The 14,580-nt window shown below is 37.7% G+C and overlaps 2 protein-coding genes across 2 annotated transcripts in view; one reads left to right on the top strand and one right to left on the bottom strand.

The window, feature by feature from the left end:
• The window catches only part of LOC128609093 (coiled-coil domain-containing protein 148-like), a 99,727-nt gene extending 94,813 nt beyond the window's left edge, over window positions 1-4,914 (top strand). The window contains exon 15 of the mRNA XM_053627469.1: window positions 1,798-4,914. Coding sequence (XP_053483444.1) covers window positions 1,798-1,944 — 147 coding nt within the window. The 3' untranslated portion in view covers window positions 1,945-4,914. The remainder of the gene's footprint in view (window positions 1-1,797) is intronic.
• upp2 (uridine phosphorylase 2) lies at window positions 4,636-10,990 on the bottom strand. The gene is made up of 8 exons (XM_053627487.1): window positions 10,876-10,990; window positions 10,718-10,769; window positions 10,069-10,183; window positions 9,539-9,697; window positions 7,379-7,493; window positions 6,911-7,120; window positions 6,027-6,173; window positions 4,636-5,493 (listed from the first exon to the last, which is right to left on the bottom strand). The coding sequence occupies exons 2-8, from the start codon at window positions 10,756-10,758 to the stop codon at window positions 5,354-5,356; spliced, it is 927 nt and encodes a 308-aa protein (XP_053483462.1). The 5' UTR covers window positions 10,759-10,769; window positions 10,876-10,990; the 3' UTR covers window positions 4,636-5,353.
• Between the last annotated feature and the right edge of the window lie 3,590 nt (window positions 10,991-14,580).

Genomic DNA, 14,580 nt, shown 5'->3' with positions numbered 1-14,580 from the left:
TACAACTTGAACACTAGCACTTACAAAGCGCCACGAACATCATAACTGTTCTGGGGATTTTTTTTTTTTTGGAGGAAACACTAAAAGGAGCCTGTTTTTTTTTTGCCATGCATTTGAATAGTAGTGTCTGAATAAAAATTTAGCATAAAGATTTTGGTTTTCGGTTTTTAAATGGCATGATGTTGCAGCAGGTAGTTTTGCTGCCTCACCCCCAGTTTGGTCCTCCAGGTTCTTCTGTTTCCTCCCACCTCCCAAAAACACGCCAGTAGATGGATTAATGGTTTCCCCTACAAATAAATTTCCCCTTACATGTGAATCAGTGTATGAGTGTTTGTTCATGGTGCTCTGTGAAGGATTAGCATCCCATCCAGGGTGCATTCCCACCTACGGCCCAGTAGGCCATGTATCCACCATGTCCCCGATCAGGATAAAGATCTTCCTGAAGATGAATGAGAGAGAGTGAGCTTTCAATGAGTAGTTATATTTCTTTATCACAGCATTTGATTCCTGGCAAATTGAGCAGACTTGTTTTAATTTTAGTTTATTTCATCAGCACTTAGTAAAAAAACTATGATGTTTCAAGTGAGTCTGAAATATCTTTACATTTTTCATTCTCTTGCTGCTGTCATGTCTACCTGAAATGTTCGGTAGCGTTAAAGCAGGCCAATCGAAAAGAAGGTCAGTGAAGTGTTAAAGGCAATAAGGAGGAGATTAGATTCGGTTGTAAGCCATAGCAGCATCCAGCACCCAAACCTGGAACTTCTTTTTTGTTAAAACTGTTAATTCACTCAAAATGATATATCTAGTATATTAAATAATAAGCTGTTTGACATGGCAGTCCCACAAAAAAAAAAGCCTATCCTCTTGTTTCTCAGAACCACAGATTTATTTTTGTACTTCAACCAGCCTGTACACTTAAAATAATGCCATATAATTCATAATTATTAACAATAATAACAATCACTGATAATAATTTAACCATGAATATCTGTTAAAGACTTAAAGCTGCCTATATTTTAGACACTCCTGGCTTTCAACATTGTTTGTCTCTAGTTATTTTGATGACTTTGTACTGTAATTTTCACACAGAGCAATGGGCCAAGGCCACACAGTGATCCAGCATTTCTCAGTCATGATAAACCGTGTAAAAATAGCGCAGCACTGACGGTGTTTCATAATGAGGACTTTTCAGGCCATCCTCCCAGAATCAAGCTCAGTTACAGAGATAACTGACAAATAAAAACTGCTCTTTGACCTGGTTTGAAATTTATTTATTTATTTACTTACTTACTTACTTATTTTTCTTCACCAGTTTGAGGGTTGGGGTTCAGGTCACATCAAGTTTGGATCAAGGTTTGGCTCAGAATTCATTTTCATTGACAAATTTTTGAGCTGATATCCTGATTCAGTCCTGGAATGGGTGGAACATAATAATATACCGTCTGCATGTACACCAATTAAATTTGTGCCGAAAAGAAAAGAATGAAATTCAAAAAGCCATTTTTAACTGTATAGTGCTTCTTCAAATAAATATCAGAAATACCATGTTAATAAGAAGTTAAATAATTGGTAGTGGGCTTTATGAGGACTAAAACACTCCAGAATGTGCTGCTATAGGAAAAATAATCAACTTCAGGTTGGTAACAGTTGGTAACTTCACTTTATTTTCTTAAAAATATTATTTTCTTATACCAGCACACATCCGAGTGTTTTATTCCTCACTAGTTTACCTATGCACTTATTTATTAGCTTGACAACACATTTATGAGTTAATGTGTGTGTGTGTATGTTTTACAGATCGTGGCTGACCCGAGGGTGCGTATAGAACAGGCGCTCAGGACGGCAGGTCTTCATCACACACACTACGCTCGAACGCTGCTTTCAGAAATCCCACCACCAAAACCACCGCGACGGGACACGGAATCCACCGCCTTTAAATCTTAACCTTACATTTTTCACATCACACGCACACTGTTAATGTTTCATCCAGCCATTTTCTGTACCACTTATCCTACACAGGGTTCAGGGGAGCCTGGAACTATCCCAGGGAACTGGGAGCACAAGGCAGGGGACACCCTGGATGGGGGAGGCAGCCCATCACAGAGCACAAGCGCACACACTCTCACACACTACAGACAATTTAGAGATGCCAATCAGCCTACAAAGCATGTCTTTGGATGGGGAGAGGAAACTGGAGCACCCGGAGAAAACGTCTGGGTTACGCATGTAACCCTGTTCTCTGAGAAGGGAACGAGATGGTGCGTTTAGCATAACAGTATGGGAGCGCCCTTGCGCCCATAGCGGAAGGAGGAGTCGCGACACGAACTCCAAAATCCAGTGGAGAGCCGGACCCAGAAGATAGAACAAGTGATAGAGCAGCGCTCGTCTCCGGCTCCTCTTCCGGATCCATAAGAGATCCCCCGGACCTGAGACGGCTAGCTGCCTCGGCAGCGGCTGGCCCAAATCCGCGAGGCTCTGAAACCCAACTCGCTTCGGCTTCCGAGAAGAGCGCAAGTCGCGAGCTGAGTTGCCTAATGTAGGCGTTACAATGTGCAGCCTCTCGAGGCTGCCATCGCATGCTACAGCCCTAGACACTTCACACAGAAAGTGTGCACTACTCCCCGTGATGAAACTAGAGCTTCCTGAATTTTCTCACTCATATTTTTCTCTCTCGCTCAATCCTTTTTTATAGATAGAAAAATTCTGAGATTTTGAGAAAAGATAGAGAGGAAATGAAGCTTCTTTTGTTTCTTTACACAAACAACCGACATGCAGTCTTTCGCTGAAGATAATAAGGCTGACGGCGTGGTTCACAGGTGCCATATTTATACCACGCGACGCGCTTAATTGCCACGTCACCTGATCATGGCAGGCCTATAAACAGAGGCATGATTTTACACAAGCTTCAGATACTGGTTGCACGCAAGGGCGCTCCCATACTGTTATGCTAAACGCAACGTCGAGTTCCCTTTGAAAGGGAACCCCCAAAGCATGGGAAGAACATACAAACTCCACGTACACAGGGCGGAAGCAGGTTTGATTCGAAGCCCCGACCCCAGAGGTGTGAGGAAAACATGCTAAACAAATAAGCCACCGTGCCCACCTCTTAATGTTTCCTCTCTTGAAAAAAAACAAAACAAAACCAATAACAGGAACCAGTACGTTCTGCTCCACTGCAGAGCGACATGATTTCCATTACAGGCAGAACCCTGAAAAAAGGAAATACTGAGATGCTAATCAGTAAGCATAATCATTATTATACTCTACTGCATAATACTGGAAATGAAATGCTTAACAGAGAAAATGTAATAGTCTTTTTTGAATTAAATCCAGACCACATTACTGTTGAAAGTAGATTTGAAGAGCTCTGCTACTTCCCCTCTGCTGGGTTCGTTAATGTATCTCTGATAGATGGGGGTTTTGAATAGGGAGAAGTGTCCAATCTTAAAGCTACTGTGACTGCAGGTTTTCATTCCCATCAACACGCATCCCATTGATGGCAGCCATGTTGTGTTGGCATTATTTCATAAACCACCTGATTGATTCACTTTACACTTGAGATGCTTTGCAATGTTATTACTCTGAATGGAAGAAAAACCTGTGATTGGAACCAGACGACTAACCTATATGTGTTAGACGTGATGCGCCTTCATTAAACATTAACTTAAAGACGTCAGTGCGTTTGGGTAAGGAGTTAGGTTTGATATGATGACAATAAAAAAATACGACGGCCTCTGGACTTCTCTGGTGGTCTTTTTTTTTTTTTTCTTTTTCCCAAAGAAGCACAAATCCATATTTTCAGTCGTGAGTTTATTCATGTATAAATAACTGAATCAGTTTGATACAAATAAATTTATTACATACATTTGATTTCTGCAATTTTGAAAAGACGTTCAGCACGTCGAGAAAAACTGTTCGAAATTCAAAAGCATTAAGAGTCAAAGTCAGCTACTGTGTTAAGTAAAAATACGTATATAGTATTTAACATATCTACAACATGTACACATATGTACAGAAGTCAAAACACAGCACTGACATATGCTTCTTATAAACGTTATAAACAGGCATTTGTAGCTGTTGATTTCTTTTTGACTTTAGGACAATATAAATGTGTTTCTGAATGAAACATGTTTAATCTACCACATCGCACTTCTTTTTACCCAAAAGCTGCGTTCGTGAATTTAAAGAAGTATTCCACGGTTTTCCACCTCGATCTTTATCGACTGCACCTGTAGCATGTGTGTGATTACAACAGAGGACATGTCTTCATGTACAGCACTGAACAGTTATATCAGGTGTGTATTTTTCAGAAACACTTTTATAACTTCAATCAAAGTATTTGTAAATTAGGCTCTAAATCATAAGCTGTTCATTCAGTCTTTTCAGGGTGGGACTGCTTTTTCAAAGAGATGAATTCTTGTGTTATTTGTATTACATTATTTGTATTTTTTTAGTCCTAAATTCATTATATATTCCTAAAACCTTTATCATTAGAAGATGACTATCAGAATTTTAAATCAGAATTTTATAGCCAAAGATTATTCGATGTATTTATTGGTTTGTTTATTTCTTTGTTTGTCTGTCTGCCTGTTATAAAACAGCTTTGGTAAGATTAACTACAAAAAAAAAAATTAATTTTATTTGTTCATTCATTCATTCATTCATCTATTTATCTGTCTATGTGTTTGTTGTTTTTTTTGTTTGTTTGTTTATTTGTTTGCCTTTTTGTTAATAAAAAACAGCGTTGGCATGATTATCTCAAAATGTATTTGTTAGTTAATTAGTTAGCTGGTTAGTCTGTCTGTCTGTTATAAAACAGCTTTGGTAACATTTACTCAAAATGTATTTATGTATTTATTTATTCATCTATTTATTTGTTTGTTTTTTGTTTGTTTATTTGTGTGTCTGTCTGTTTGTTTTAAAAACAGCTTTGCTATGATTATCTCAAAATGTATATGTTTTTTTATTTGTTTTTCTGTCTGTTTATTTATTTATTTGTCAGTCTGTTTGTTTATTTATTTGCCTGTCTGTATGTTTATTTATTTGTTTATTCGTCTGTCTGTCTGTTATCAAAACAGCTTTGGTACGATTTTCTCATGTCCTACAATGTATGAAGGCTGTTGTAGTTTTTAATCAGTATTTCATCACACGTTCTTAACTGTTTATTAACTCCATTTAGTGAGTTTTTAAGTAAGCCGGTTTACTGTTATTTTCTCAGAACATGTGCAAATGATTGTCCTTTGATAATCAGACGTACGCTACAAAGGTAGTGGATAGAGACTTGGGTTGGAAAATGCTGCAATACCTTTTAAAACCTGGAATTAAGAGATCAGACCCATCAAGATGAATGTGTTTAGATCAGTGCCAAGTGTTTCTTGATGAAATGAGCCACCAGGTACTGAGGTCTCTGCTGGTATTCCACCAGCACGTCGTGGGGTGTGGAGATCTGATCCCCCTCCAACCGGTTCAACAGAGTCACGCAGATCACTGCCGCTGCACAAACATATCCGATTAATACACCGTGAACATCCTGAGAGCATAATTATTATTTAAAATATAAAAAAGAAGTCAATTTAGCTATCATTTCCAGCAGATCGAGGCTGCAGGCTGTGACTTGTAAAGGATTAATCTATTTAAGATCTAAGAGGAGTTTTTCTTATATTTGGGGCCAGTCTTCTGAGCATGTGGATGTTATTTGAATCCCTAAATTGCCCTGAAATGCTGTGATTAAAGGCTTCCCAGAGGCTCAGTTTGCCAAAAATGTCATGCGTGACTCATTCACAATAGTGCCAGTGAATTAATAAATGGTTTTTAGTGCAGTTAAAGGTTACTAAAACACGATATTACAATTCTAAGCTATAACTATAGTTTGTCAGATCAAAGCTAGACATGTGTAACTGTGTGGAAAAACATCCCACAAGATAGTAATTCCTAGTAATTATGACTTTAACTGAGGCTTGAATGGTTTGCCATTTGGGAACAAACAATTAGAAAGGCCGATGAAAGTGGAGCAGTTCTCAGTGTACCTTTAAGGTTGCAGACGCGACACATGGCAGCAAAGACGGTGGACTCCATTTCAATGTTTTTGATGCCGGCCTCATGGGCCTTTTTCAGATACTCCAGCTTCTCCTCGGTGGAGAATGAGCACAAGGCACCATCCAGTCTGCCTTGACCTGTGGTGGAACAAGAAGTGATGTTAGACATGACTAGGAATTGCCTTAAAATGGGGGTATTGTAGTATGGGTATAATCAACCATACCGTGAATGACACATCATAGCGAACACAAATGGAAAAAACACTGCATATTTAACAGTATAGTGCATATAGTTGAGCTACACATGTATAGTGAGGATTTCATATTGAAATTGTGCAGTAATCAGACCTTGGGCATAACTACAAATGTCAGCATTATTTAGAAGTTATGCATGAGTAAATTTGACTTAAGCACATGTATAACCGGACTCTGAATACACCTAACTTTCCCTGTGTAAATATTAACATAACATTTTGAATTAAGTTTGAGTTGAGTGCAAACGTGAGACTTGAAGTTTTTGGGTGCGAAATAAAAGGGGCCTCTTTATTTATTTTATATATATATATATATATATATATATATATATATATATATATATATATATATATATATATTACAGTTTATTGACAATGTATTAATAATGAAATGTGGATGGATTCTATAACAGGAACAGACAATCTAAATAAAGACCCGAGTGGCCATGACCCTCATGGTCTCTGGACTTAAATATTCTCTTGTTATATCTCTGCATTCTAACCAAAGGGTGTGCAAACTTTTGCACTCAAGTCCATAATAATGTGTAATCCTATATGGTTCTATCATATGAGTGTATGTGTTCTAACACTGAAACGTTCATGCAGTCCGGGTTTGTTTACCTTCATAGAAGTCGTGTGTGCACATGGTGTTGCCGATGATGGTGGGGAAGCTGGACAGCTCAGTGGAACACTGCAGGAGCTCTTCTGCCATGCCTTTATCCAGCTCAGTGCTCCTGGTGATCACTTTACCCAGAACCACCTGCTCAAACTGCGGCCTGAAGAAAGAGTCCACCACTTTATCAGTGATCACCACCGTGCCAGGAGGAAGACCTTAACACACACATGGATACACACACCCAAAATGGTAAGACCGAATGGCAACCGTGATCTCTGATTCTTTATAAATAAGTCTGCTTCACATCTATAAATACAGAAGTTCTTGCACAGAAACGTTTGCTTATGTTAAATAGAGGTTATTATGGTTACGATTAGTTAATGATTAGTATTAATAACCCACACAATAAATTAAATCTAGGAGCTAGGTCCTAGATTTGTAAAAGGGAACGTGAACATGAAGCTTATAGGTACCGATGCCTCCTGAGGTGCCGATGCGAAACAGCATAACATCACGGCAGTGGGCGTGATACAGGAGCTTGATGAGTTCGTGCAGCATTATGGAGATGGACGGCACACCCATACCATGCTGGGCAGAGATAAGACAAATGAACTGTCAATCATTCACCTGCTGACAACTATAAAGAGCTTTATCATAATTCTCTCGAGAAACAAAAAAAAAATATAGTCAAATTAGTCGGATAAACTTTATACCAAGTGTTTATAAGTGCCACTGCAGTGATTTTGTCACATCTAAAGTCAAAGGTTAGTATTAAACATATTTAATGAAACGAAATAATAAACTACAGCGCTGTTGAATGCACAATTCCGATTGGTCAGAAAGTGTTGATTAATTTACTATAACAGCAGCTCTGACAATAGTTCCAGCTATAAGGTGGAAATAACAGGTTTATATTAAAACGCTCTATCTAATGCGTTATCATTTCTATAGTAGCAACTGATTCACAGAGGTGTGTTTGGTGGATATGAGACATAAAAGGGATAAAAAAAAAATGTGTGTAATTGTTGATATGGTGGAGTTTTCTTGGAGGAGATGTTTATTTGACATTTATGGAAAGATCCTGTGTCAGTACTTTGTAACCGTCAGCAGTAAAGCTGTATCACTTTCCAGGTTCTGTGGGAAGTTGACCAGCTACTTTTTTTTTGTCTTATTAACTTCAGGTGAGCGAAAATAGAGGCAGGTGAGGGAACGGCTGTTAGTAGATTCTATAATGTAAGCGATTAGGGGTTTACAGTAACTTGTTTTTTGAATGTTCCGCAACATTAAGGGTGTTTTCACACCTAGTTCGTTTGAGCCCTCCAAATGGTCTCAGAGCAGTTCAGTGTGTATATGTGAACAAACCAAGTGATCTCAGACCCCCTAAAAGGACCCAGAAGTGAACCGTACTCAGACCACCTCCGGAGGTTCATTTGTGGGTGCTTTTGTATTTCGATTTCTTCGTGAAAGCAATGAGGTCCCGATCCACTTTGCGCTTCGTTTCGACATGTACCTGGTACCTGGAGGCTTGTCGTGCCTGCAGCCATGTTCCATCACTGTTGAAAATAACACGAAACTTTTCAGCATGTCAGGTCACGGGGGTCGTCTGGTCTCAGGGGGAGAGCTATGCACGTCTTGAAATTTGGAAAGAGGATTGCATTAAACTCAAATTATCCTCAACACATGAAGGAAATGAAGGAATGAAGGAAAGAAGGAATGAAGGAATGAAGGAAAGAGGCTATAATAGAACAGCGCTACAATGCCGGGTAAAAGTAAAAAACAAAAAAAACAATGAAAAAAGTACATGAGCACCCTGATAAAATGCGTCGAAGTGGAGAGTCCGCTGAAATGAAGGATTCCTGTCCCTTTTATGACGACTTGCATGAAATTTCGGGTGCAAGCTAAGGTCTGAGTCCTTATGAAGTTGTAGTGTGAACAAGAAAGGGTCTGAGATCATTTCCTTGCTGAAGAGTACCAAAAAAAAAAAAGAACCGGGTTCTCTTTTGAGTCCGCTATATTATGAACACCAAAAGGACTGAGGTCACTTTCGGCTGGTTCCCTTTCTGGTTCACTTTACGTGAACTTGGTTTGGTTCTTTTAAAACGAACTATATGTGAAAACACCCTATGTAACTATGTAACCCTTTGTAACCCTATGTAACTAATGTAACTATAAATGGATAAAAATGATGATGTGTATTATATGCATTAGTAACGAAAATATTGTAACCGGAAAATGGGTGTGGTAAAGAATAAAAAGAATAAAACGCTTAAGACCATGCAGTTATTGTAAAATAATGAACGTTGGGGTGGTGTCAGTAACTCTACTTCTCACTGGGCCACATTATTCCACTCTGTTATTAACTTCCTTACTTCCTCTAAGGGCCTTATCGAAAGAAAAGTTACACACTGATATTTAGTTACTTAAATTTTTATAATTAGACAGTAGATATAAGATCATATTTAGATACTTAAAGGAACTGAAATGCTTAGTTCTTAAAACTAAGTTGTGTTAGCAACAAATGCACATCAAACCTGATGTTCTACTACTAATACGTCTACTATTACATACACACACAGACACACAGATGCAGACACACACACATTTTCTGTTCTGCAGGTGGAAAATAAACTCACACTGATGGAAAGCACAGGCCCCACTTTGTACATGGAGTAGCGGTCAGTCCCCTCACAGATATCTCTGATATCATCAGCATTCCCGGGGAGCTCCAGCTGCTGATGGATGAACTGAGCAAAAGATCTCATTCTGTTGGCACTGCCTCCCACACACACGAACTACACAGCACCAAGAGACAGATACACACATAGACACAGGGCTATATGTCAACTTTTTGACCATGTAGCATCGGTGTGAGAAAAGTTGCTCAATACTTTTCTCACACCATGTAGCATCGGTGTGAGAAAAGTATTGAGGTGTAGCACAAATTAAAGAGTCCATAATAATACTGCTAAAATACTGTTAATCAAATAATAATAATAATAATACATTTGGTACAATATGTCTTTTTACTATGCTGTGTACTGTGGTAATGCTTGGTAATCAAAACTTTCCGGAAGCTCTGAGTTGACAGAATCTGACAACCAAACACGGCCTACGTTTCCACAGTTCTATGTTTTGTTTTGTTTTCTTTGATTTTTTTACACACTTTGATGTCTCCGAACATGGCGGGCAGGTTGTGTGTCTTGGTGCCCAGGTTAAAGTGGTAGAGGATGTCCTCCTCCATGTTGTCCAGGTGAGGGTTTTGAACATATTGCTCCCTTCTGTGAGGGAAACATCATGAATGTAATTCATCTAGTATTTCATATTACGAGATTACATTAAAATCGCATTAAACCTATTTCTAAACATTTCATTTCAAGCGCAAAACAGCCTTATTTTATTGGAAGATTTATTTATTTAAATTTATTTCTAGAACGAAGCCAAATGATCTGCCAGTAGAATAAGACACTTTTAAAGCCTAAAATGGGTAAAAGCAACGAACAACTGGATGAATAAAATTAAGTTTGATTTACATTTGATAAATGTACCTATATTCAAGATATTTTCTATCTATCTATCTATCTATCTATCTATCTATCTATCGCTCGATCGTATTTTTTCCTTGTATATGTATTTGTGTGAGAAATTTGTTGATGGGCCATTTTTCACTAGGAAGTTATAATAAAATGTCATGTAAAAACAGTGAAGTTCAAAGTTCAATGAAGATCAGTCAGAATTTCTGCCATAATATATCTAAACCAAAGCTGTGTGACAAAAAATAAACATGAATAGAAGAAAAGAAAGCACTTTCTTACTCTATATAGTCACTGTGTAAAATTGGAGCCATGACTGCCATTAAACTTGACTCTGAAAGAGAGAGAGAGAGAGAGAGATGTGATCATTTATATTTCAACAAATCAACTCTATTAATCAAATATACTCGTAGAGTATAATTCGATTTCATATGCCTTACCGTATATTGGACGAATGCTTGTCTATGAATCTCTCTGTACAAAACGTTCCTTAATTCCAGTGAGACTTGAAATGCTATAATCAGTGATGTTATTTCGAAGACAGGAACTGATATAGCTTTGGTCCTGAACCCCCACAATGTTGCTGATTGGTTGTGGAAGGAGGTGTAGCATCTGTTCTGCCAATCCACCTTTCCATCCCTCCCATTAGCTGACTGCCTCCCACTTTCATCTGGTTACTGATCTCAGGTCCAGTCCACTTTCCCAGACATAATAAAACAAACCTCAAACACAAACAGATTCAGAAACAGAAGCGTGTGCATGCAATATTGACCTCTTTACCTGTGTTTTTGTGTATGACAGTGTGCGATCTGACGTATAGTCCCTTCTGAAACTATACAAATGGCAAGGCCATTTGAGATCAAACGATGGATATGCTTTTATTTCATGGTATTTCCAACATAAAACATAGAACCTTTTGTATCAGACCACCCAATTTTTAGACGAGCAAAAGTATAGGAAGGGATCATTCTAGAAGTAAATTAAAGTAAATAACACTTAATATTTGGTTGCTTGCAGTAACTGCATCAAGCCTGCAGCTCAATGACATCACCAAATTGTTGTTTTCTTCTTTTGTGATGCTTTTCCAGGCTTTTACGACAGCCTCTTTCAGTTCTTGTTTGCTTTGAGGGGTTTCTCACTTCAGTCTCCACTTCAGGAGGTGAAATGCTGCTCAATTGGGTTAAGGTCTGGTGACTGACTTTGGCAGTCTAAAACCTTCCACTTTTCCACCCTGATAAAGTCCCTTGTTGTCATTGTCTTGCTGTGTGATAAAGTTCCTCCCGATTAATTTGGATGCACTTCTCTGTCAATTGGCAGACGTAATGTTTCTGTGGAGGTTGTTGGTGCTGTAACTGATGGTTGTTTTGGGGGTTTTCTTCACAGCTTTCACAATGTTTCTTTCATCAGCTGTTGTTGTTTTCCTTGGATGTCCTCTTCTTGGACTTTCCAAATTGTTGTACTGGTTATACGCAATGTTTGTGCAATGCCTCTGATTGATTTCCCCTCTTTTTTTAGCTTCAAAATGGCTTGCTTTACTCCATAGACAACTCTTTGATCTTCATGTTGGCTTATCCTTTTTAATGACAAATGCAGTCTTCACTGGTGAAACTGGAGGCTAAACGAAGAGTAGATGTTCAGAGCTATTTATTGTTTAAATAATCAATCTAACAGGACACACCTGGATAACAAAAAACACCTGTCAGTCACATGTTCCATATACAAATTGGGTGGTCTGATACAAAATGTACTATGTTCTATGTCATATGAAGCATCTACATATAAATACCATTAAATAAAAGCTGAAATTCTAAACTCTCTTCTCATATTCATCTTTTGATCTCAAACGCAAACGTCTTCAGTCCACAGCAAAAACAAATGAATTGACCTTGCCGTGCCAATAGTTTCAGAGGGGACTGTAAATGTAAAATCATAAAAATGGGTTGGGTTGTTGCATTCTAGGATGTCCCGTACAGCCTGGAGGTGTTATCATCAAAAACACATGGTTTATCATGCTTTTAGTTAAACTGATACCAACCATGTGGTATATACAGTATACGAACATCCGATCTCGACCTTGACCTGACATGCATGTCACAAAACAAGCCTACAATACTTTAAATATGTATCAAGCATTAGCATTCAATAATAATAGATTCTACACATTTGTCACATTTACTCTAACCTGGCTTTGGTATACACAGTGAATTTTTTTTTTTTTTTTTTTTTTTTTTTACCTGTAAAAAGTAATGAATTATCATGTAAAATATTCCACAGAGGTGAAAGGACTTTTTAACATCCAAACTCCAAACTCCCACAGCTGTAAGACATTAAATTTAATTATCATATGCTGTCCAAATGATAAATCATCCTCTGAGCTGTACAGCGAATGAAAATTCAATATTCTATTAAATCTCCATTATTCTAATTAAAAGGCCATTAGTGGCAAATTAAGAAGTGATGTGAAGGGACTTTTATGAATGTAAATTTATTTGTTTTGGGATTCTCTTCACATATAAATTGGCAAATGATAATTTAAAATATTGTTCAATTACCCAAGAGCAAGTTTCATCTCAGTGATATAAATGAAGCTTTATTCCTTATTGGACTAGATCTATGTTTATTTAGAAATTGGTGGCTATGTTGAATTACTAACATAATCACCAAAGTGAATTGGGTAATTTACTGTAAAAGGGTGCATGATGTCCTGATCAAGTACATTTTTTAATCTGAATACCATTTTGCAATACATTCATCTTACTTAAACATGGATAGACACGCAGCTCCTGGTAGTCTTCTGGTCATTAATAGTAATGTAGTAAAATACTAAATATTACATTTCAAACATTTCACTCTTAAAAGCTGCTTTTTTGTTCTTGTTTATATCTCTCAGGTATTAGTGCTTCTTCTACTATACAAAAGGAAAATGTTCTGTTTATCTCAATGGCTTTAAGGTTATCTTCGCTTGGCATGTAGCCAGTGGAGCAACAAACAGACACTTTTTCACCTTCCTAAATGATTAGTCTGGGTAAAAGAAGCCCTAATTTTGATGTGCTGGAGCATTAACACAATGAACAGTAATAGGCTTATCCTATATGGCCTACAGAAGGCCAATGAAGGGCAGAATTTACATGACATTAATCATTACATGAATCTTTACTAATCTTTACTTTCCTAAGTGTGTGAAAGGCTGTTACGCATGGTGAAACACAACAAGGCTTTTTAGAGAGGGTGCACATAATGCTAGTTTCACAATATATGAAATAACACGTTCGGCAAAAGCACACTTTGATGACGTTTTCTGTAGGGAGATGTATATTTATCATTTATGGAAGGAGTCTCCAGTTTCAATGCTTTGTAACAGTCAGAGTTAAGCACCACCTTTAAGGCTTAAAGCGTCAGGCTGCATTTTTTTGTCTTCAAGAGCGAGACAAAAGAGAGGCTGGTGATTGAATGTTTATACACTGCTATAACTCTACTATTACTTTGCTATAACATGGTTATATTGTAACTTATAACAGTACATTACATGGTATGTTATTCCTTACATTACATTAGGGTACTTCGGCTTCCTCCCCCAGTCCAAAGACATGCTTTGTAGGCCGATTGGCATTTCCAAAGTGTCTGTAGTGTGTGTGTATGTGTGAAAAACCCTCAAATAAATAAATTAGAAATTACAATAAAATAAAAACAACCTCCCACAAACAAATCACATAGACATCACTCCCCGGTGGGCATTTAAAATAATAATTTCAACAATAAAGTCAATCAAAACCTTTTGATTTAGCTCCTTCACCTTTCAGAGAAAATTCTGCATGGCCTCAGTCCAAAGAGAGCATAGTCACATGCTTAGATCTGTTTGTAAAGGCTGTTGGTAACGTTTTGTACATTTGGATGTTGTTATCGTGATGCTCTTTGCTCTCTCAGCTTTACAGGCGTGTGTGTGGTCAGAAAATAGTCACAGTTTCCCGCTCCTGACGCAGATTTGTTCTGTTCGTATTAAGTCACACTGAACTTGAAAGAAAGGTTTTTTTTAAAAAATGCAAGTAGAAAGAAACGGACAAAACCCTTTAAGCACAAGATATAAGTGATTCACACTCTGTAAACTTCTCTGTAATCACTGATTTCTCTGTAATATTAGTTTTACA

This window comes from Ictalurus furcatus, chromosome 6 (assembly GCF_023375685.1).
Source record: "Ictalurus furcatus strain D&B chromosome 6, Billie_1.0, whole genome shotgun sequence".
Classification (NCBI taxonomy): domain Eukaryota; kingdom Metazoa; phylum Chordata; class Actinopteri; order Siluriformes; family Ictaluridae; genus Ictalurus; species Ictalurus furcatus.
Note: the sequence above shows the minus strand (reverse complement) of the source record. Positions and strands in the feature narration are given on the sequence as shown.

What these genes read in the sequence shown, in the direction of transcription:
- upp2 (XM_053627487.1), bottom strand. Translation starts at nt 10,758, where the DNA reads ATGGCAGTCATGGCTCCAATTTTACACAGTGACTATATAGA. An exon ending in TTACACAGTGACTATATAGA is followed by an intron (nt 10,184 to 10,717) that starts GTAAGAAAGTGC and finishes TTTCCCTCACAG; the next exon opens with AAGGGAGCAATATGTTCAAA. An exon ending in CCATGTTCGGAGACATCAAA is followed by an intron (nt 9,698 to 10,068) that starts GTGTGTAAAAAA and finishes GGTGCTGTGTAG; the next exon opens with TTCGTGTGTGTGGGAGGCAG.